This window comes from Chionomys nivalis, chromosome 3 (genome assembly GCF_950005125.1).
Source record: "Chionomys nivalis chromosome 3, mChiNiv1.1, whole genome shotgun sequence".
In the NCBI taxonomy this organism is placed as follows: Eukaryota; Metazoa; Chordata; class Mammalia; order Rodentia; family Cricetidae; genus Chionomys; species Chionomys nivalis.
This window is the reverse complement of record NC_080088.1, coordinates 36,638,393-36,662,456: the sequence shown is the minus strand read 5'-3', so window position 1 is coordinate 36,662,456 and position 24,064 is coordinate 36,638,393. Positions and strand designations below refer to the sequence as shown.

The 24,064-nt window shown below is 35.9% G+C and overlaps 1 protein-coding gene across 2 annotated transcripts in view; it reads right to left on the bottom strand.

The window, feature by feature from the left end:
- The window catches only part of Epha6 (EPH receptor A6), an 879,442-nt gene that overhangs the window by 265,240 nt on the left and 590,138 nt on the right, over window positions 1–24,064 (bottom strand). For both annotated transcript variants that reach the window (XM_057763562.1, XM_057763563.1), the window contains 3 exons: window positions 16,480–16,588; window positions 12,704–12,774; window positions 8,537–8,662 (listed from right to left, as the gene is read on the bottom strand). In XM_057763562.1, coding sequence (XP_057619545.1) covers window positions 8,537–8,662; window positions 12,704–12,774; window positions 16,480–16,588 — 306 coding nt within the window. The remainder of the gene's footprint in view (window positions 1–8,536; window positions 8,663–12,703; window positions 12,775–16,479; window positions 16,589–24,064) is intronic.

Genomic DNA, 24,064 nt, shown 5'->3' with positions numbered 1-24,064 from the left:
ATAGCCATCCTTCCAACTCTTTTTAGAGCATTCATGTAAAAATGAATCTAAGTTCTTTAATTTCACCAAATACTTGACCAATATTCAAATGAGAAGAAAAAGTACTGGAAAATATCTAAGAATTAGTAAGTTCTTATTTCTTTTATACAAAATCAATACAAACTAAATTATCTATGTAATTTTTCTTAGGAAATTGTGTATTTCAATAATAAAGCCAGTTGCATATAATAATTCTATAATTTGTCCTGACTTACCAGGTAAATTATTTATCAAAGCAATGTAATGATAGTTTATAAATATGTTTTATACATATGCTCTTTCTGGTTTAATATTTTATACAAAGCACATGCATGATATATTATTTTGATTGTATCATACTTTAATGTACTCTTCAGTAAGAATTTTTTAAATTATATATATATATATGTGTGTGTGTGTGTGTGTGTGTATGTTTTATGTGTTTGTGTGTGTATGTTTGCATAGGTCAGAGGACAGATTAGGGGATTCAGTTCTTTCCTTCCACCATGTTGATTCTTGGGACTGAACTCTGATCATCAGGGTTGATAATACTGTCTTTACCTGCTGAGCCATATCACTTCCCTCCATCAAGATCTTTGTTGATAAGAAAATAAGTATAATCACTTAAAATAAATACTTAAAGCAGCTTCTTCATCCCCCAGAGCCTTTTTTTTAACTCTTACTTAAGTATGTGTGTTGCAGGGAGAGGTGTGCATGTGATGTTCACTCCTTCCAATACGAGGGTTCCAAGAAATTAAATTTGGATGTGAAACTTGCAGCAGGTACCATCTTGCTGACCCCTAAATAATTTTATGTTCTCGATTCTTCATTTATTTTCTAATTCAATATCTGCTTATTTAACAAATATTTTTCAAATGACTAGTGTGATGAAGCAGTTTCTAAGACTGAAAAGTCCCCATGTAAAATAATAAATACGATGTAGAATATTGAGTTAGAAGCCAACAAAATTTACTTAAGATCTATCAAACGGATATATAGTTCTGTTTCGGATAGCAAATTGGCTGATTGTGTGTGAGAAGTAAGTTGATAAAGTAGATTTACATAAATAAGTGAAACAAATTTTTCTTCGTTAAAACCAATTCATCCTGTTAGTTTATGGCAATAATAAAACATAGTGTAGTAATAGGAGCAGCGGGCTATGTTCCTGGCGCCCGACCACCCACACGGCTAGCTTTACCCAAAATAATTACGTGGAAACTGTATTCTTTTAAACACTGCCTGGCCCATTAGTTCTAGCCTCTTATTGGCTAATTCTCACATCTCGATTAACCCATTTCTAATAATCTGTGTAACACCACAAGGTGGTACTTTACCGGTAAGATCCTAACCTGCGTCTGCCTCGGATAGGAGAATCATGGTGACTGCCTGACTCGGCTTCTTTCTCCCAGCATTCTCTTCTGTCTACTCTGCCTATCTAATTTTCTTTCCTATCGCAGGGCCAAGGCAGTCTCTTTATTTAACCAATGAAATTAACACAAAACAGAAGACTCTCCCCCATCAATTCCCCTTTTTCTGTTTAAACAAAAAAGAAGGCTTTAACTTTAACATAGTAAAATTACATATAACAAAACAGTTATCAAGTAAGAATTATAGTTACCATATTTATATCTATTTTATCTTTTATCATAACTAAGGAAAACTATAACTATAACTGAAAAAATATAGTCTTTCAAGATATAGAGAAATTTAAGAATTTGTTTTAATTAAAAAGAACAAAAAGGGCTTGCTATGGTTATAACTTAATATACCAACAATATGAAATTTAATTTTAATTATTAATTTTCAGTTAACTGCAAATCAAAAGCATTCCATTAATAAGGTGAATGTGAAAGTATTGAATGTGAAACCACTCATGGTGGGGATTGTATCATAATGTATTTTGAGACTGAGCAATGAATAGTATTCTCAGACATCAGAATTACACAAAGACTAAATATTTTCAACCTAATAGAATTGTTCCCATGCTTATTATTAGATGTCTGATTCTTTTATACTTTCTTGAATCTCTACTACTTCCCTAATCCTGAGAGATAGTGGTTGTTGGTTATAGCCCATTATACAGGTAAACAAACCAAATAAGGTCATTAAAAGAGAGCTAAATTAATGAAGGTCACAGAAGAAGTTAGCAGGAATGTTGTGACTCAAAAATTGATTTCGTTTGAGTCATATTATCTGTGGAAAACAGATAAATCTTATCTTTTATTATATAATTTGATCGATAAAGTCTTGAAGTTTGTGATTCAAAGTCATTGACAGATCTGACTACTAGTTATTAAAAAAAATTTAAAACTTTACCAATATGTCCTCTATCATAAATTATTTATGTTGGTCAAATCAGAGCATAGGAACAATTCTACTACATCGAAAATGAATGTAATAGTTATGCAATTATAATATCTAAGAATATAAGCCTTTGCACAATCTCAAAATAAAAACTTGCTCTGTGCTTTTCAACTAAATGTGGAGGATATGCACTATAGTTACTGGTTTCTTCCCATAAAAGCTGATCTATGATATCACATTTGTAATGCTTCCTATTGTATTAAAAGAAGTGTAATATTAATACTACTCTAATATGTAACAATGGGCCTAAGAGTTTGAGATCTCTGAAAGTAAAATAAACTTGACAGTAGAAAGAAGAGGTGAGTGGTGGCAGTTTAGGGAGTGGGGCTAGGGCATTAATACAGGATTAAAGTCAGCCTTTTGATATGTACAACAGAAAGGGCAGACAGTCCTTGAACATTATTCAGAAGGAGTTGGTGCTGGGGCACACCCTTCTCAAATCCTTTTATTGTCCCTTCAGCTTTCTCTTCCCTGCTTGCAGCTGATTGCAGAGAAACCAGCATTTAAAACTCTCACTTTCTACAGGAATAGGAAAACACAGTGACACTAAGCTGGAAGAGGGGTCTGACAGCAGAGGCAATAATGAGTTTGTATAGATAAAGGGATAGAATGTGAGTGACAGGAGGATATTGCTTTGTCACTGTGACTAGGGAAAGAAGGAAGGTCAAGTGGAAGAAGGGTGGTGCCCTATGGGCTTAGAGACTCAAGAAAGACAGTTTTCAGTGGAATAATGTTTCAAAATTATAGAAATTCCCCTCAGAAAGGCTTTCTCATAGTGGTGCAGGTGTTCTTACCTGAAAAAGATTGTGCCTGACTGTGATTAAATTTCAGTTTACCAGGTTTTTCATTATCTCAAAATATGTGTACAGTAATGATTCTACCTTAATCTGCCTTGGCTTTTTACCCTGAGAATTCTTGTTTTACTGAAATATGCAGTATTTTATTCTGTGATGCCAAAAAGTCAAAGGAGGTAGACAATCTGATTGTCTCCTATGCAATGGAACTGCTCACTTTATTTAAAACAAAAATGTATATTTTCATGAAAATTTAGGCCTGTATTGATGAACAAGGTTAAGAAGCCTCTATTAAGTAAAGGAGCGATAAAAAAGCTGTCTTAGAAAACACATAAAACAGTAAAATTTGCAATGATGACAGAAAAAAATAATGCAGTTTCTCCAAGTATGTCAAATACAAATGGACTAGACATTGTAAATGCAATTCTTCCCTGACAATTGTTCTTATTCTTTATAATTTTATTACACTATGAAGTGGGAGTGTCTTCTTTCTATCTGTTGCTTTCATTGGTTAATTAATAAAGAAAACTGCTTGGCCTGATAGGGCAGGAATTTAGATAGGCAGAGTAGACAGAACAGAATGCTGGGAAGAAGGGAAGTGAGCCAGATGCCATGCCTCTCCTCTCCAGGGCAGATGCAATGGAGCCTGCCGCCAGGTCAGACATGCTGAATCCTTCCCAGTAAGCCACCACTTCGTGGTGCTATACAGATTATTAGAAATGGGTTAGTCAAAATATGAGAGTTAGTCAAGAAGAGGCTAGATATAATGGGCCAGGCAATGTTTAAAAGAATACAGTTTCCTTGTTGTTATTTCGAGTGTAAAGCTAGCTGTGCCGGAGTCGAGCGGGATGAAAACCAGGCCTGCTCGCCTCCTCACTACAACACTAGAGTTAAAACATTTCCTTTTCATTTAGACAAAAGGGGGAAATGTTGGGGAATAATCTTTTTGTACACTGTGAAGATCTGGCACTCAGACTGACTTAACAAAAAGCCAAATGGCCAATAGCTAGACAAGATTTTTGGGCCAGAGAGGATGCTGGGAACAAGAAGGGTGGAGTTTCTAGCCAGACAGAGAGGAAATAAGACACACAACAGGACAGGTCAATTCTACTAGTCACATGGCAACACGTAGATGAATAAAAAACAGTTAAGTTATACAAGCTGGATAGAAACAAACCTAAGCTACCTTTCAAGCTTTTAGAGCTAACAAGAACTCTCCATTTTGTTATTTGGGAGCAGGCAGGCAGGGCAGAAACATCTGTCTACAAAAAGATATATTTTGATTAGGACAAAGGAGCCACACTGAAAATTTAACTTCGTCACAACATTTATATTTCAAAAACTTAAATTTGCGTCTCAACATAATGATTTCAGACATTGGCATTTAATTCATACAGAGGAGACAAGACAGAAACCTACTTCTACTCTATCTTGAAAGTGATAAATAATGTGGTGTTAAGGTTTACAGCGGGCAGATGAGATGGTTCAGCAGGTGAGAGAACATGCTGTGCAGCAGAGCCTGAAGACCTGAGTTAATACCCAAGGCCCTAAATAAAGGATAGATCTGTTCCTGCGTATCTGCAATCTCAGCATCCCCATCAGCAAGATGGGAGGCAAAGGCTGGAAATTAGTCTAGGATCTGGAAAGGCAACGAATCTTGAGCACACAGGGCAGCAGGAACACTAGGGAGCAGGCCTCAGCAAGATGAAAGGAGGAAACGAACTCCTGACAGCGTCCTCTGACCTTCACAGTCATGCTGAGGCAAAACATACCTGCACACACACACATCCCTAATACATACAGACACAAAAATCATGATGAAAATAATGATAATAAATAAAAGATATTAAAATTTAAAGTTTCAAGTACTATTTTGTATGGGTCACAAGAGGAACATTGAATGGTGGTTATGACTCCTCTAGCCTCTTTTCTTTTCGATTGCTCCACTTTCAACAGAACAAAATCCAAGCACATACTATGAAACTGAATATAATACACACTTAAATTATGTGTTGGGCTTCTATAGTTGTTTACTCAGCAGAAGATAACAAAAATTTCAGTTCTTTTCTAAGCCCTTCATTTTTTTTAATAGGGAAGTACTTTCTATGAGCACATAGATGTGTGGTGGCAGTTTTCAAAGGCACACATGGCTATGGAGAGAACCCAATGTGTTTGAGGAATGGAGTGCAGTCAGGAAAAATTCTTTCCTAATAGCCCATGTTCATGGCAAGTACTCATATTCAATGATTGAGAAATAAGATTACCTTTGGCACGTGCTATGCAATCACAGAGATAGAGCTTGTGTTTAAAAGAAGTTGAAGGTGGGTTTCAAATAGTATTGCCATTGCCTTAAAACTTCTTTTTTTTTTGTTGAAAGTATTATTTTTTAATTTAAATCTTTTATGAGAATTTCCTACATGAGTATTGTATTTACATCACTTCCATACCTCCCTCTCCCCTTCCAACTTCTGTGCCTCCAACTTCCTCTCAAATTATTGGACTCTTTAATTATTTTTTTTAAATAATAAATTTATTTATTTATTTATTAAAGATTTCTGCCTCCTCCTCGCCACCGCCTCCCATTTCCTCCCTCTCCCCCAGTCAAGTCCCCCTCCCTCGTCAGCCCTAAGAGCAATCAGGGTTCCCTGCCCTGTGGGAAGTCCAAGGACCACCCACCTCCATCCAGGTCTAGTAAGGTGAGCATCCAAACTGCCTAGGCTCCCACAAAGCCAGTACGTACAGTAGGATCAAAAACCCATTGCCATTGTTCTTGAGTTCTCAGTAGTCCTCATTGTCCATTATGTTCAGCAAGTCCGGTTTTATCCCATGCTTTTTCAGACCCAGGCCAGCTGGCCTTGGTGAGTTCCCGATAGAACATCCCCATTGCCTCAGTGTGTGGGTGCACCCCTCGCGGTCCTGAGTTCCTTGCTCGTGCTCTCTCTCTTTCTGCTTCTGATTTGGACCTTGAGATTTCAGTCTGGTGATCCAATGTGGGTCTCTGTCTCTGTCGCCTTTTATCACCTGATGAAGGTTAATATTCAGGAGGATGTCTATATGTTTTTCTTTGGGTTCACCTTCTTATTTAGCTTCTCTAGGATCACGAATTATAGGCTCAATGTCCTTTATTTATGGCTAGAAACCAAATATGAGTGAGTACATCCCATGTTCCTCTTTTTGGGTCTGGCTTACCTCACTCAGGATAGTGTTTTCTATTTCTGTCCATTTGCATGCAAATTCAAGAAGTCATTGTTTTTACCGCTGAGTAGTACTTTAATATGTATATATTCCATACTTTCTTCATTCATTCTTCCATGGAAGGGCATCTAGGTTGTTTCCAGGTTCTGGCTATTACAAACAATGCTGCTTTGAACATAGTTGAGCATATACTTTTGTTGTATGATAGGGCATCTCTTGGGTATATTCCGAAGAGTGGTATTGCTGGGTCCAGGGGTAGGCTGATCCTGAATTTCCTGAAAAACCACCACACTGCTTTCCAAAGTGGTTGCACAAGTGTGCATTCCCACCAACAATGGATGAGTATACCCCTTTCTCCACAACCTTTCCAGCAAAGGCTATCATTGGTGTTTTTGATTTTAGCCATTCTGACAGGTGTAAGATAGTATCTTAAAGTTGTCTTGATTTGCATTTCCCTGATCGCTAAGGAAGTTGAGCATGACCTTAGTGTCTTTCGGCCATTTGAACTTCTTCTGTTGAGAATTCTCTGTTCAGCTCAGTGCCCCATTTTATAATTGGGTTGATTAGCCTTTGACAGTCTAGTTTCTTGAGTTCTTTATATATTTTGGAGATCAGACCTTTGTCTGTTGCGGGGTTGGTGAAGATCTTCTCCCAGTCAGTGGGTTGCCTTTTTGTCTTAGTGACAGTGTTCTTTGCTTTACAGAAGCTTCTCAGTCTCAAGAGGTCCCATTTATTCAATGATGCCCTTAATGTCTGTGCTGCTGGGGTTATACGTAGGAAGTGGTCTCCTGTGCCCATGTGTTGTAGAGTACTTCCCACTTTCTCTTCAGTCAGGTTCAGTGTGTTCGGACTGATATTGAGGTCTTTAATCCATTTGGACTTGAGTTTTGTGCATGGTGATAGATATGAATCTATTTTCATTCTTCTACAGATTGACATCCAGTTTTGCCAGCACAATTTTTTTTTAACAAGGGACCCCTATGATCATCATGTATTGAACATGGAGAACTATACAGCCTGCTAAGTAAGACGGCTTTTAAAGGAGTGAAATATAATCAGCTGCTTTTATATGAAAACACACAACTTGCCGAAATGACCACGCATGGGCTTGTTCTGCTTTCTGCAAAGGATTGCACACATTCAGCATCTTCAGGAGACTAATCACTCCACAAAGGATGCAGTTGTGTTTACTGTTTTAACACACTCTCTCATAGATACTTAGACAGTTGTCAGTGTTTGTATTCCCTAAACTTCAGTGTGCTCAGATGATAGTATTTGATAGGCAAATCATTGTATTGGAGATTCCTAGGTTATTGCCTCAAAAGCAAAGACAAGTGGACAGAACTTTCTTCCTCCTCTTTTAGTCCGAAAGGCAGATGTGTTGGTAAGTGAAGCCTGACCAAGGAGAAAATCTAGGACATGCTAGGAGAAAGTATAACAAGGGATAATGGAGCTCACCTCTTTGCAAGACCTGCTGAAGGAAATCTCTTCTGTAAAAAGAAGTCTGCTTATCTTGCATCAAAGACTTAAGAGAGGTATTATTCTTTATTCTCAAGGCCCTTTGCATTAGCATAGTTTCTCCTAGCTAATGCACACCATAAATTCTTGTGGGGTGCTTCACCATAATTTCTTTAAAACCAGAATAGCTGAATAATGAAAAGTTCTGAATACTGGAGATTTGCACATAGGAAGCATTATTAATTTGCATTAAAATGATCTAAAACTGTATTGAACAAAATTTTACTTTCGATGATTTTTTCAGAACACTCTAAGTCTTGTGTAGCCTCAAGGTCATATTTATGAACACTAATTATAGTGTAAGTCTATAGAAGCTGCAAATTGAGTAAATCTACAATAACCTCATAACAAACTCCTGAAACTGCATTTTCAAAATAAATTCCTGAGGCTCTCTTGCTTCTCTGTAATTTATCTTCATTATGAAACATACTATAGAAGGTGAAAATAACTTTTGCAAATGTTCTCATTATTTGAGAACTGAATATGGACAAGTCTGTTTTTAAATAAATTATTAAAAATTAGAAAACACTTTTATATCTCAATATTTTCAATGATGAAACATGCTAAGGTTTAAAATATTATGTCGATGAACCAATTGAAAAGCTGTAAAGGAATCGTGTATTTAAAAGTGTAGTATTTATGTTTACCTGCTCCAATAACTCTCTCAATGCGAATTCTTGAAGGATCAATCTCTTTTGCAAATTCATGGACTGCTAGGGATGGATCTTCATAGGTGTCTGGATCAATGTATGTTTTAATTCCTGGGAATCGCACTGCAACAAAATATAAGATTGATTTAATTTAAGAATATTTCAGTAGGCACATATCTTATGAATGTATAAAGGTGGGAGTGGCATACTGATATAGTGACTTATTAATTAATTAAATTTCTCTTTATTGCTCCTTCAGGTTGACATCTCTACAAAATGGAAAACAACAGAGGGATCCCACAGTGCATAAATTCTCTCTCTTGCTCTGCATCTTGACTGCTACAAATTGAACAGCCGTTACCACATGATCCTACCTCTAGTATATATTACTTTATTATAGGTCCAGAAATTCAGAATCAAGGTAACCACAGAAGAATTCTCTGAAATTGTGAACTTAAAATAAATCCTTCCTCCTTAAGAAATCTGATGTAAAGAAATGGGAACAATGCTGTGACTAAGCTGGACCATGTTGTTCGGAGGCTTTGGAGATGGTTTATAAAAGAATCTCAAAAAACTCTGGCAAAGACTCTGGATCTGTAAGGAAAGTCTAATTCTATTACTGGAGGGAGGTCAGAAGACCAGAATGCACGCAGTAATGCTAAGAGTAAAGACTGTGTTCAGAGTTTCTTATATGAAGAATTCTATTGGAAATCTGACTAAAGACTTTCATGTTACATTGTGACAAAGAATTTCCCCCATCTTTTGTCCCTGCCTCAGTGGAAGGCTGAATCAAAAGGCCACAAAAAGTGAATATGGTAGAAGAAATGTCAAAGCATTCCAGGAAGGCCCTGATACAGTTGTGCTGGCTTCTTTTAGCCATTATTTATGGTGAAAACTATGAATTTAAAAGTAGAAGGGTTTAGAAAAGAAATAACCTCACAATTTCGTCAGAAAGAAGTAAGATTAAAGTCAAAGACAAGGAGGGTGTGACAGTTAAAGAGATTAAAGCCATTAAAAGGAAAAATAAAGTAAGCCTTAAACATTTCAGGACTGAGCAGGATTCTACCCACATCTAACTCAAGAGTATAAGTGTATACATTTGAAAGATATTTCCTAAGAGGAGAGATTTATTGGTGTATACTACTTACCTAGGACAATCTCAATAGTTATTCCCTTAAGATTTATTTCACTTTTCTCAGTCATGTAGACACTAAGAGACATCTATACTCATGGTTCAAACTGACAGAAGATCTTAGCATCATTCACTAATTCTAATTTTGTAATGATGATGGGTAGGGTCATAGAATCTTCCACACAACTTTCAAAGAAAACCTAGAGATCCAGTCAATGTGTAGAAGGTTTGGTACTACTGTGGCAAGCTCTGATAGGATAATGTATAAGGCTATGATAGCAAAGATAAAGATGGAGTAAAGATCCCAGGAAGCTAGAGATCCTGGGAATATAAAACATCTGTTGAGAAAGATTATCAGCAACCAGCAGATCCAGCTCAGGAAAGTGGTTAAGTCTACTAAAAACAGGTAGGATGTGATGCCCAAGTCCTTTGCAGCTTATATCATTCCACAACATGACCTGAATCCTAGACCTAATGCTACATGATTTAATGTTTACTCGGATTCGTTTGCTTTGTTTTCCCAAACCTTATTTGGTATTCCAATTTCTTGACTTTTCGAATGAGAATATTGATTGTGTATCTGATATATCTGGTCTCTGTGACTCTGGCCTCGCAGGAGACTTTGAACTTTTCAGCAATGCTGAGTTATTAAGACTTTAAAGACTGGGTTCTGGGAAAAATGCATTTGATACTGTAAGATGCGCATGAAACTTTTTGGAATGAAGTACAGAATGCTATGGTTTAAGGAGAGAGATTTAGATGTCAAGTTGATAGGAGGTGGACTCATGATGGTTAATTTTTATTGGCACATAAATTGAGAAGTGCTTTAGAAATTAATAAAGGTCTTCTTTGGGTGTGTGTATAAAGATGTTCTAAGATAGTAGTCATTAAAGGAGAAGACTTTCTCCAATCTTGACGGAACAATTCCATGGTCTAGGATGTGGAATGGGTAAAGGAGAAAAGGGTGAAAAGCCACAGATTAGGCAGTCTTTTCACTCTCCGCCTTCTCTCTGCCATGAGTTGAATGCCTCTGCTCCATTAGGGCCTCGATGTATGAGACCTCTGAGACCATGAGCAAAAGAAATCTTCACGCTGTAAGGAGTTTTTGTCCACTATTTTGTCACTGTGTCACACACATATCTATGACATAATACAAAATAAGTGGATGATATTTGGTGTTGTTACACTTCAGGATAGAGAGCCAAACTAATTCACAATCAAGTAGAATGTTAGTTTCACGTTCTTACAGGAAAATCATACCCCCCCCAAAAAAAAGTGAGCTTAGAAGAGGCAATATGATGTTCATTAGTAGCTGTAATTTGCTTCATTAATTATTTTGTGTTCACTGTCTTCATTTATTACCTTTCACCTATGTCTTCTTAGTGCTTTGAGATGCACAAATGAGAAAATTAGTATTTTTAAAAATAGTACCAAAAAAAAGAATATTTCCAGGTATATGTAGACCTGACATTGATTCTAAAATTTTATGCTTTTCTTGACTTATCACAGTTTAAATGTGAGGAGAGAAGAGAGAGTTTGTGTCTCTATATAATATTTATATTTTCATAACCTCTATGTTATACTCACAAGTTAATCATAGCTATAATACTAAAATTTAGCTCTGATTCTGCTAGACAATTAGTGTCAGCTAATCAGATATATGGTCATGCTGAAAACATTAAAGACACATGAAAATACCATTACTAACTCACACGTAATTAAGCTATTTATTTAAAGTTATAATGCATTCCTATACAATAACTAGATAACAATGCTTCATCTGTGAAAATGCAATATATTTAATATCGTAAAATCCTTGGCCAAATGAATTCCAATTGTGAATATCAGCTTACTAATTTAATTCATCCCCTGCTTTCTTAAACACTGGTTTCTTTTGATTCACTTCCTTGCCGCTTCAGGTTATTTTCAATAGGTCTTGCTGAGCCCATCTGCTGTAGTTTATGCTAATCTGCTGCTTGGAAAGCAGATAATAAATACCTCAGAAGCACTGTTTCCCTCTGCACCTCGGTACAAAAAGCCCTGCCGTGAATCTTAAGGTTGCCCAGCATTAGTTATTCCTCCAGGTGTCTGCATTCAGGTTTTGCAGTCTGTTTACATTGTTCTGAGGTCATTTCAGGCCAGGTCTCTCAGGCAGATGGTTTTTAGGCACATTTAAAAATTATAGGTGCCTTTGAATTTTCCCTAAAATATCTCAGAAATTTATAATATCTAACTTAAAGCCTCTTCCTGTCTTGGTGGGGAGATATAGATGAAATTGCCTTTTTTTTAATCTTTATTTTTTGCTTAATTTAAAAACAAAAGGGAGATTTAAAAAGTAGAACAAGTTGCTCCTTATATTATCTCTATACCTTGGTTAATTAAAAAACATCGCTTTCTTGTTAGTTCAGTGTCTCACAATAGAAAAACTGTCTTGAGAAGTAGCTTGCAATTTGGAGGTGAAGGTGGAGGTGGGTGTTTGGAGGAGAGAAGGGCAATTATCAAACCAACTATAGTTGGTAATTACAGCTTGCTGAGGAAGAGATCTCCAAATGAATATAACCTTGTAGTCAGCACAGGGCTTCATACATATTCTAAGAGTTAAAGATCTGATATACTTTTATAGTGCTAATGAATTGTAAATTGCTTTGTTGTATGATTAAATGACAATCTTCAAAAAATAGAATAAGGGCTCCTCAACATGTCTGTATAACACTTCACTAAAAAAAAAAAAAAAACTGACTCACGCTCCAGAGCCATTGTGATGGTAAATAACTATACATAATTAGTCACCACATATTTTTAGTAAATTCAATTTGTAGGGTTCTCCCACAAGCTTTGAAGAAAAGGTAATGCCATTTAATGAGAAGCAGGTGCAGTTTCCACCCTAAACCTGGAAGCTAGATGAAACCCTTAATGCCAAAAGGTTGGAAATGAATGTTTTGCTTGTTTGCTTTCAGGGGACCCCAAATCTGAATGGAGTCCTAAAGATTCCAGTAGGATACAGATAGTGGCAGAACAATGTCAATACTTACGGTGGCCATTCTGTAAGTGTGTTCTTCTCTTCTCTTCTGATTTCATTTTAGCCTTTATGTACCATTGACACCTTACAGAAAAGAAAACAAAAGCTTACTCAAGAATTATGTAATACAAGAATGCAAAACAATTAGGGGCCTGGAGAAATGCCTCTGTGCTTAAGAGCACTTGCGACTCTTCCAGACATCTTGAGTTGGTTCTCAGGGAGGGCTCAAAACTGCCTGTACCTCCAGGTTTAGGAACTGTAACACCCTCTCCTGGCTTCCATGGATACTTGAACTCATATCCACATACCCTGTTACACATATATAGCCTACAATTATAAAGGAAATGCAAAAAAGAATACAAAACAACTAGATCCCACATCATCAACAGATGAGGTTCTTGTCTCTCTTTATAAAGACCAGCTTAGAATATGTTTATAATGTGAAAATGCCTCATATAATTCTTTGATATACATCAAAATTAGCACCAAATAGCACTATCAAAAGACTGATTTTTGAAAGATAAGATTCACATAAAATATTTTTCCGTCAGCCATAAACATCCCTTTCTTTTATATCTGAATTCTAATAGCCGCAATTTTTTTTAAAGTATCAAAATAAAAAAGATTTTAAATTAGAATCTCAGAAATTTAGAAAATTAGCTCTATTTCCAATGCCAGTTAGCATGGTGGTTCCTTTCTTAAAAGCTGAATTTTTTTTTTACTTATTTATTTAAAATTTCCACCTCCTCCCATCTTCCCATTTCCCTCCCACTCCCTCTACTCCCCCTCCCCCTCGCTCTCCAGTCCTAAGAGAAGTCAGGGTGCCCAGCCTTGTGGAAAGTCCAACCCCTCCCCATCCAGGTCTAGAAAGGTGTGCATCCAAACAGACTAGGCTCCCCAAAAGCCAGTACATGCAGTAGAATCAAAATCCAGTGTCATTATCATTGGCTTCTCAGTCCGCCCTCATTGTCAGCCACATTCAGAGAGTGCTCCTTCAGACCCAGTCCAGCTGGCCTTGGTGAGTTCCCATTGGAGAGAGCTTGGAGGAATGGGATAATTGAGATGAAGGAAGCGTGGATATGGGAGCAGGGAAGAAGATATCTTAACTAAGGGAGTCATTTTAGGGTTGCCAAGCGTCTTGGCTCTAGAGGGGTTCCCAGGTGTCCAAGGGGATTTCCCCAGCTAGGTCTGTGGGCAGCAGAGGAGAGGGTGCCTGAACTGGCCTTCTCCCATAGCCACACTGATGAATATCTTGCATATCACCATAGAACCTTCATCTGGCGATGGAGATAGAGACAGAGACCCACACTGGAGCACTGTACTGAGCTCCCAAAGCCCAGATGAAGAACAGAAGGAGGGAGAACATGAGCAAGGAAGTCAGGACTGCGAGGGGTGCATCCACCCACAGAGATAGTGGGACTGATCTAATGGGAGCTCATGAAAGTTGAAAATTTGGAGGGAATGTTATATTCTTGCATTGTGTAATTGGGCCTTTGACTATATCAATTCAAGTAGCTTCACTAACATCCATGGAATTTGACTGTTCATTCAATTTATAATTCCAATTGGTTTAACAGAATGTATCTGTAGTATGCACTACAATTTTTCCAATGTTAACTATGTCTGCATTTCTATGGTAGTTTAAATATTCAACCAGATCTTCTTTACATTCTCCATGGAATAACTTCCATTGTACGGCTCCCTATCAAAGTCCATAAGATATACTTCAAAATGACTATGTTAGACAATGTAAGCAAAGTAGTTTTCTCCAGTATGTAAAATGTTTAGGCAATTTCTGATATTATAGAAATTGGCAAACATAAAGATGACAATGATTTAGTGTTCAGTTTTCTTTGTTAACTTCTCTGTTTTAAGTGGCATTGATATTCCAACTCAGAAATCCTGATGATAGGTAATGTTTGATAAACTCCATTCAAGCCTGTTAGATTAAATTTTGTCCACAATGATAGCAGCATTTCATATTTTGACATTTACAATTCAAGGCAATAATTTTTACTATAAAAGTTAATGTTCTTAATGTAATCACATACTCTCTTGCAAAGGAGAAGGATCCTAAGACAGTGATGATCTATGTCAGAGTAGGGACAAGTGGAGAAAAAAAGTATCCGAGAAGTTAAATGGATGTGGGGGAGAAAATGAGAAGGAAATAATATAAAATGAAAATATTTGCTTGCATGAAAAGTGACAGTGACAATGTGACTGTGTTACCAAATACAGCTAATACCTTATATATAAATAACTGCTTAGTAAATGCCATCAAAAGAACACTAAATATAATAAACTTCTCCGGTATATATACTTTACCCTCTATAAAATAAGTGCTATCAGAAGTTTGTGAATCTTGTGTATGGATATGTTGATAATAATAATTTCTCCATCATTGCTGCGGGAGCGCCTTCTGCTCCTTCAGCCAATAGCCTCTGAAATACCAGCCTACTGGGGCGTGGTCTATTTCTCTTTTAAAAAGAGCTGCAAGCCTTGACTTGCTCTCTTGGTTCCAGCGCTTGGTTCCGGCTCCTGCTCCAGTGACTAGATTCCTTTCCTGATGGTTGGTGTTTTGTAAGTTTTACCCCTAAAATAAATACCCCTTTAAGTCCTAACTGGTGTGGGATTGTTTCATGCATTACATCATAATATTACACCCAACTGAAAGTATAATCATATCCTATATAGAGATGCTAACACAAATATAAAACACATATTATCTAGACTGTGATAATTTAATATGATGATTTATTTTGATTTAGCAAGATTCTTAACTTTCATTTTGAATTTTTTGAAGATGTTTAGGGTACAGTATTAGGTGGTTTATTTAGGAGGAGTATCATATTTGTCTACAACAACAATCAATAAAAAACACCATTCCTCATGAAATTGATTTTAAATATTTGTAGTAACTCACTATATAGTCAAATCAGATACAGCTATAATGTATGTTATCTACATCCTGTAGAATATGAATTAAATCCCTCTCAGTCATCTCTTTCTGTCACCAGGGATAGGAATGGCATACCCAGATCTGCTGCCTATGAATGTTGCTGTTTCAGAGTTCTCTGGTAGTATTTAGTGCTTTATTTACAAATATTCCTTCAAAATAGCTTACTTAAAATAACTTCATAAATGTTATCGTCATTCTTATTGGTGAAGTTTTAATACTTGGATCTTGGTAATCATCCAAATGCAATTAAAATATGTTCTCATACCAAAACTATAAATATAGAAAACTGTGGCCAAAATAAATGAATCTGTTTGACCAAGTAAGGATTCAAATCTAAATCTCTCATTTTTCAACTTATAACAATTAAAAATTATCTATTATCTATATTACTCTAAAGTGGATTATTATATTTATAAAACTAAAATTATAATAATGTAGAGAATTTTCATATTTAGTTCTCAAAACATCTTACTTTCATAACAATTTCACAAAGAATTGCTTTGTCTAATTCTGAATTTTTTCCCCAAGAAAAATCTTTCACAGAGTCATCAAATTACAATAAAGAAACAAAAATTCAGGAGTATGTTAGTCTTTACTATTCAGCTTTAAACTTTTTACTGTAGGATTTGGGTAATTTTATTTTTCCTAAATTGAGAGCTGCTATTGAATGTTTTTATGGTCTCTTCCTGTCAGGAAAGTTCTCCCACCCCCCACATGTGAACACACACATGTGCACACGTGCACACACACACACACACACACACACGAATACACTGGGTATAAAGTGTGGTTTTCCGCTGAGTTAGGGATAATCCAGAAGACTCACTTACCTCCCAGTGATGAGGAAGAAGAGAGTGAGGATGACTAGGAGTGTGAATCCTCCAACAGCTGCCGTGGCTATTACCAGGATCTGCCCTTGTTCTGCTGCCATGTCAGAAGCTGAAACATAAGCACAGGTGACACATATGGTGATGGTTATTATTTTAAAGTCTAGTAGAATTGACCTTTATTTTAATAGGTCTCTAAACAAATCAGCTGAATTGAGATTTATATAATGCTTACAGAACTGAGGTCATTATATACAACACAAAACTTTCTTCTGTCTTAAAAATATAACAAGGTGTTTGAATTCTTAATGCTTCCTTTTAAGAGTAAGTATTATTTGCATTGACCAGACTTTTCAGACTTATTAGGATTTTGTTTCTACAATATAAAAAAATCCTGTAATTTAAATTAATAAATTTTAAAAATAATTTATATATAATATATATTTCACAGAACTAAATTTCTGTGGGAAATTTAATACGGATAAGTATACATGTGTATATGTGTAAACAAATGCATCTATATATACATAAATATTTGATAGAAAATAAGTACAGAATACTTAAGTTATTTAAGTGCTTTTTTTTTCTTTTTTGATGACATATAGTTAATGACATATTACATTTTTTTTGCTATGTGTGGTGTTTAGTATTAATTTTCAACTTGACAGACCCAGAGTCATTGGGTGACACTGGCGTCTCAGCATGCATGTGGGAAATTATTTTGATTACATAAACATTAATTGTAGATGGAACCATTTCATGGTTTGGGTTGCAGGAATGAATAAATGGAGAAGAGGAAATAACTGGCAACATATGCTCATCTGCTCCATGATTGTGCTATGGCCAGCTGCTTCTGGCTTTTTCTTGTAACCTTTATTTCCCTTTCTAAACACTGGCACTGTGAACCAAAATATACCTTTCTATTTACATTACCTTTGCCAGAATGTTTTACCATACAAAGAAAGAAATAAACTAAGAAATTGACAAAACTCTCTCTCTCTCTCTCTCTCTCTCTCTCTCTCTCTCTGTGTGTGTGTGTGTGTGTGTTTGTTTGTCTGTTTGTTTGTTTATGATGCTAAGGTTTGATGCCACCAGATCGTGGTGCTACACAGATTATTAGAAATGGGTTAATCTAGGGGCTGGAGAGATGGCTCAGAGGTTAAGAGCATTGCCTGCTCTTCCAAAGGTCCTGAGTTCAATTCCCAGCAACCACATGGTGGCTCACAACCATCTGTAATGGGGTCTGGTGCCATCTTCTGGCCTTCGGGCATACACACAAACAGAATATTGCATACATAATAAATAAATTAATTAAAAAAAAAAGAAATGGGTTAATCTAGATGAGAGCTAGCCAGTAAGAGGCTAGAGCTAATGGGCCAAGCAGTGTTTAAAAAAATACAGTTTCCGTGTAATTATTTCGGGGCATAAGTTAGCCATGCGGGCGGCTGGGTGCCGGGGATGCAGCCCCGCCGCTCTTATTACAACAAAGGTTTGAACAGAGGACCTTGCACATTATAGATAAGAAAATGCTTGTCTTAAAAACTTCAGCAGCTACCTGTCTCCTTCCGGTAGCCCTAAAATACATTGATTGGTTCAGTTCATTTATTGTATTCCATTTTCTCTATTATTGTTTTCTACACTATATGGGTGGGAAATTGCTTATATATCAGAGTGAGTCCCTTAATATCTATAATTGATGTGTGTCAATTAAAGAAAAAAAATAGTGGTAATGAAAGTGAAACACAGATTAAAGTGCTTCCTCATGTAAACTTATGACCAGAATTTAGCTCCCAAATTTTACTTTTGTTTTCCTTCCTATGCTATAAGTACCAACAACAAATCAGCTATCAAAAGTCTAAAATATTAATCAATAAGTCCCATTATTATCCTTCAACTTGACTAAAACACTGTATTTTATTTCCTGTGTGTGTGTGTGTGTGTGTGTGTGTTATGTCAGTGTGTAGCAGTGTGAAAATGGAGGTCAGGGAACAATCTTGCAGTTGGTCCTAGTTTTCTACCTTGTTGGAGACAAGGTTTCTCTTCCTTCACTCTTTTTGCAGGCTATCTTGATAGACACATTCCACTAGCCTCCAGGTGTTTTCCTTTCTCCACATCCCATCTGTCTGTAAGGGCAGTGATGGCTCTGTCACTACATCCTGCTTTCATAAGGGCTCTTGGGGACTCAACTCAGGTCATCAGTCTTGCACAGCCTCCTCTCCTAGGGAATAACAACTGTAGGTTTTAGTAAGAAACCAGTCACACCATTTAGGAGACTTTCTAAATGTAATAAGAAACAAAAGTCACATTCGTTCAGTTTACAGCTAAAGAAACTCATTAAACATTGGAATTCGATTTTTGTCACCATTAGTTCATCAAAGCATTTTCAGGCAGTTTTGACAACGTTGAATTTTGATTTGTAGTCTGTTCAGAAATGAGTTAAATAGTTGAATCTTATCTAGTAAACAATGGACTCAAGCTTTTTATTAGTTCTTCCCCAAGTTTAGCAATCCTCAAAATAGCACTGATAGAGGAACTAATGGTGTGCTCTAAAATGTCATATTTTCTCACTGAAAATTATCAAACAATAGATTTTAAGAGATTGATTTTTCAGAAAACATTATAGTTTGAAGATAAAGAAGATGACATTTTTCAAAGAAGACATTATTTACTTACAACTCCTGTGCTCTTAAAGATATAATCTAGTTCAAAAGTGTTCAGCCTAGAATAAATGTTGTCATAGTAGTCAGGTCTCTAGTGATTTCTGAGACTCTATTCAAAGCTCAGATGGGGAAAAAGATTATATACTTGAGTGTCTTGTGAAAATCATAAAGTTTGTCATAAAATTTATATTGTTTTACATAATAACTTAGTTAACTACTGGCTTCACTAATAAGTCTCCTTTTGCTTACTTCTGATTACATGATCACTGAACTTAAAATAGGATTTTAATTGTGTTTTAAACAGAATGCTAAATAAATCTGAAGAATGCATAGCAATATATACTTAATTCCCAAGCATCTATACAAGCAAAATTAAGTACTGTGTATAAAAAAATAACATACACACATACTCAAAACAGTTGAAGAATGCTTAATGGATGTTAATATTGTCCTGGTGATAAAATAATACAGACAATGAGGGGGTATGACTAGTGAAATGTGACAAACAGGAACACTCATATCACTTACAGTCTGTGTATTATTTAATAAGCAAGTATCTATCTTCTCAGGTCAATGCAAAGAGTTTAAAAATATTATTGAATGTATGCTCATAGTTCACATGCTTATGTCAGACCATTGTTACTCCTACCTGAGTAGTTCTGTTATTTGTCCAAATCCACACATACTGTACACAGAAAAGCTGACAGCACAATACTGACTTATCTGTTTCAAGTCCTAGCTACTGAAATATTTTAAACAACCTTTTCACCAAACAGGAGAACAAATTATTTTTGTTGTTGTTCTACCAGAATCATTCATGCCCTTGTTTGCCCCTAATTTCAGTCAATAATGTGAGAGTATTGAATTAAATGTAATTGTCACAGTATGCCAGAGAAATGTAACTATTTTATTGTATGAAGCAATAAAATATTGGAAAGAACACAATTTCCTACGTGGAAGCAGGAGGAATGTCCTGGACCTATGCTGCATTATTGTACTGCTGGGGAAGTTCTGTCTTTATTGGTCCATCACACAGATCTCTGATTTCATCTCTGGGTAAACTTCAAAGCCCTTAACTTTACTAATGAAGCTTTTTTCCAACTGGCTAGCACAGGTCTCTAGCTTGTCTGATTAAAGGACTGTGCACACCTTCAGTTCCTTGAGTGAGCCCCAAGTTTGATAATGGTCAGTTCCTGACAGTTCTCTTTCATGGACACTCAGTCATTTGGAAAGCTTTTTCCCAGTTGTTGTTTTTGTTGTTTTCTTAGGCTCTCAGACAGATGTTTCCATAACCCACTTAAACTAATACTATAAATGAAAGTATAGTGTGTCATCCAAGTTGCTTTTTAGCAAACTGTCTCTTTTATTGGGATGAAAATTCCAGGACGACATGAAATTCATTCCTTGTGTTGTCTGTAGAAAGTCCAGTGTGACATACCTCCACTCTTCTCAAAGATAAAGTGTAACTAAAAATCAGATCCATCATGGATTATCTAGATGATCTCAGTTCTAACAGTAATTCTTATTATATGAGGTTGAGACAAGAAGACAAAGGAGGAGTGGGTGGTGGTACAGCAGAGTGACGAGGAACAGGAAGAAGAGATGAAAGGTTCTTTCTCAGATCTTTGGAGGTGTGCTTTGGGTTCTATTTGTGATCAATTTTGAAGGAACAAAATATGTAGCATTGTACACAAAAAAGAATTGGAAGCCCAATCCATGTGACTGAATATGTGGCTGTAGCTGAATGAGTACATCAAGAAAATGAATTGAAGGTTATATATACTGTATAATTCTGATAAGGAAAGATTGGAATATGCTGGACATAACTCACAACTGTCCTCCTTTTAATAATGGGAAGGAAGTTTTTTTTTTTTTTTTATCTCAAACATAGCTATTCAGTATATATGAAGACCATGGACTCAATATTCATTTATAATTACTCTACACACTTTAGAGACAATGATTCTGGAAGGAAGAGTTACGATAGGCATAACACTTCTACATTTCAGCACGGTCTTCAGAACAAAGTTAAAGAATTCATTAATTCACCAAGTAATGTTTATTGAGAAGTTATTACATAGCAGATACCAACGTGACCCTGGGGAGGCAGAGATGAACAAACCATATGCAATTACTATGCTGGTAGACTGGCAGATCAGTAGGGAAAATAGGCAATGAACAGAAAGTTACAAAGAGTAAAAATTGCTACATTAGGGAAACTTGTCTGCAGTGCTGTCTATATTCACTTGTGCAGTCCCAATGCTAATTATCTCTAATTAGTTTTCTCAGAGAAAACACATCTAGAACTTATTCTTAGTAGTACCAATAGGGAGAGCCCTGACCCTAAAATGAGCCATATTGGGATATGTAGAGATAAATGACATTTATTTGTGAACCACTCATTGGAATTATTTTTTTGTTAAATGCAAAAAGATCATATCCTCAAACAAAAATAAGCATACTAAATTATGTTTAATTTTATAGTGTTGGCAAAAGTATACTCCCTTAAGAAAAAATAATTAATTTAAAAAATATTGTGAATTTGTTATTTAATCAACGTTTAGAACCTAGATAATGCTTGGTTTAAGTCAGGATAACGTTATAAGAGGCTTGCTCTAGTTATTTCTATTTAAAGAGGAAAAACAGAATGAAGCTCTTTCCATGGAATCTAAATTCTTACAAAAAAAAAATAAATTCCACGTTTTTAGAAAAGTGTGAGAGAAAAGCAATTTGGCTATTTTTAACTAACACATTTTCTTATATGGAGACATATGATTCTGCCTCACTGTAATCAAGATTATTTTCCATATTTACATTTCAAAGTGAAATGTGTTATTTGTATTCTGTGTCATTTTCTATGGACTAGCGTTTTGAAGTTAACTCATTTCTGTTGTGAACTTCTTCTGAGAGCTACTAGAGGATATATGACACATCTTGAATAAAGTATTTCTCAAAAATACTGCCCAGCGAAATGCATTTCTTTGTCATTTCACTGAAATGATTTTTAAAATCATAACCTATATTTCAACAAACAGGTTGACAGTAAACAAAAAAAAAATCATTGTAAGGTTTATTGGCAAGTGACACATGAAAATGCCCTCCTCAGATCATATGTAACAATCAGGATTTTATATTATTTAAGATTCATATCGAATATTGTGCAAGGGAGATTAATATATCTGCAAAACTTTCAATGCTACAAGTTTAGCTGGACATTAGCATATTATGTACAGATGAAAGGCAGTAAATAAATATAGCTGGAAGAAAAAATACAATATTGTAATTTTGTAGATGATGCTGTTATTATCTTTCTTGCCCACCTGGACTTTTAAACATGGTCTCATCTTTGGTCTTCCAACAAGTATGAGTTTCAAGTCAAACTTTTTACTACATCTTACCTTTTGTTTTCATCAACATTAACATGGGCTAATATCTGGCTATAGACGTATATGAATAAATGAGTTATGGGTTTCTGTTGATCTGCCTTGCCCCAATGGATCTTCCCAATTTATTCCCCCTTATGTGATAATTACTCTTCAAAATACTATTTGAAATGTCTCAGATACTCTTCATAGTCTAGAAGGGAAAGGCCGTTTTCTTCTAGTAAGTCTAGTTCAGAGATGCCCATGCAGATGACCCTGGAGTCAGGCCTCATAGAGTTCTCCCTTTTATCTTCCCACCACTCATCAGTCTTCTCATTGATCATCAATATTGTCACTTTCACCTTGTAAGTGTCCCTTATTTTCATCCTTATTCCATTTCACATTTTCTCAGTTCAGATTTACATCTGGTCACATCTACTAGAAATTAGCTAGATGGCAGCCTCAATTATGCAAAACACGGTTTGTCTGATTATGTTAATACATTAACACTGAATAATTTTCTTCCTAGAAGAGCATGCTTTTCCTATATTGAGACTTCAGATCTATTTGTCATTGTCTAATTTACAGAAACAGTACAGTAAATTATTATTAATATTAGATTAATTCTAGTAGATTATTAGAAAGTGAGGGAGGGACATTATAAAGAGAAAGACTTGTCAAAGCTTGTACAAAGTTGTACAAAGAAGTGTCCAAGCTAGTAGAGATAGAAGCAAGAAAAACACTGAAAACATGACATAAGATTCTAAAATATTTTTCATCAGGAGAGGACAAGGATGTCCACTCTCTCCATACCTCTTCAATATAGCGCTTGAAGTTCTAGCAATAGCAATAAGACAACATAAGGGGATCAAGGGGATTCGTGTTGGAAAGGAAGAAGTTAAGCTTTCGTTATTTGCAGATGATACAATAGTACACATAAGCGACCCCAAAAACTCTACCAAAGAATGCCTACAGCTGATAAACACCTTTAGTAATGTGGCAGGATACAAGATCAACTCCAAAAAATCAGTCACCCTCTTATACACAAAGGATATGGAAGCAGAGAGGGAAATAAGAGAATCATCACCTTTCACGATAGCCACAAACAGCATAAAATATCTTGGGGTAACTCTAACCAAGGAAGTGAAAGATCTATTTGACAAGAACTTTAAGTCTTTGAAGAAAGAAATTGAAGAGGACACCAGAAAATGGAAGGATCTCCCTTGCTCATGGATTGGGAGAATGAACATAGTAAAAATGGCAATTCTACCCAAAGCAATCTATAGATTCAATGCAATCCCCATCGAAATCCCATCAAAATTCTTCACAGATCTGGAGAAAACAATAATCAACTTTATATAGAAAACCAAAAAACCCAGGATAGCCAAAACAATCTTATATAATAAAGGATCATCTGGAGGCATTGCCATCCCTGACTTCAAACTCTATTACAGAGCTACAGTATTGAAAACAGCTTGGTATTGGCATAAAAACAGAGAAGTCGACCAATGGAATCGAATAGAAGACCCGGACTTTAACCCACAAACCTATGAACACCTGATTTTC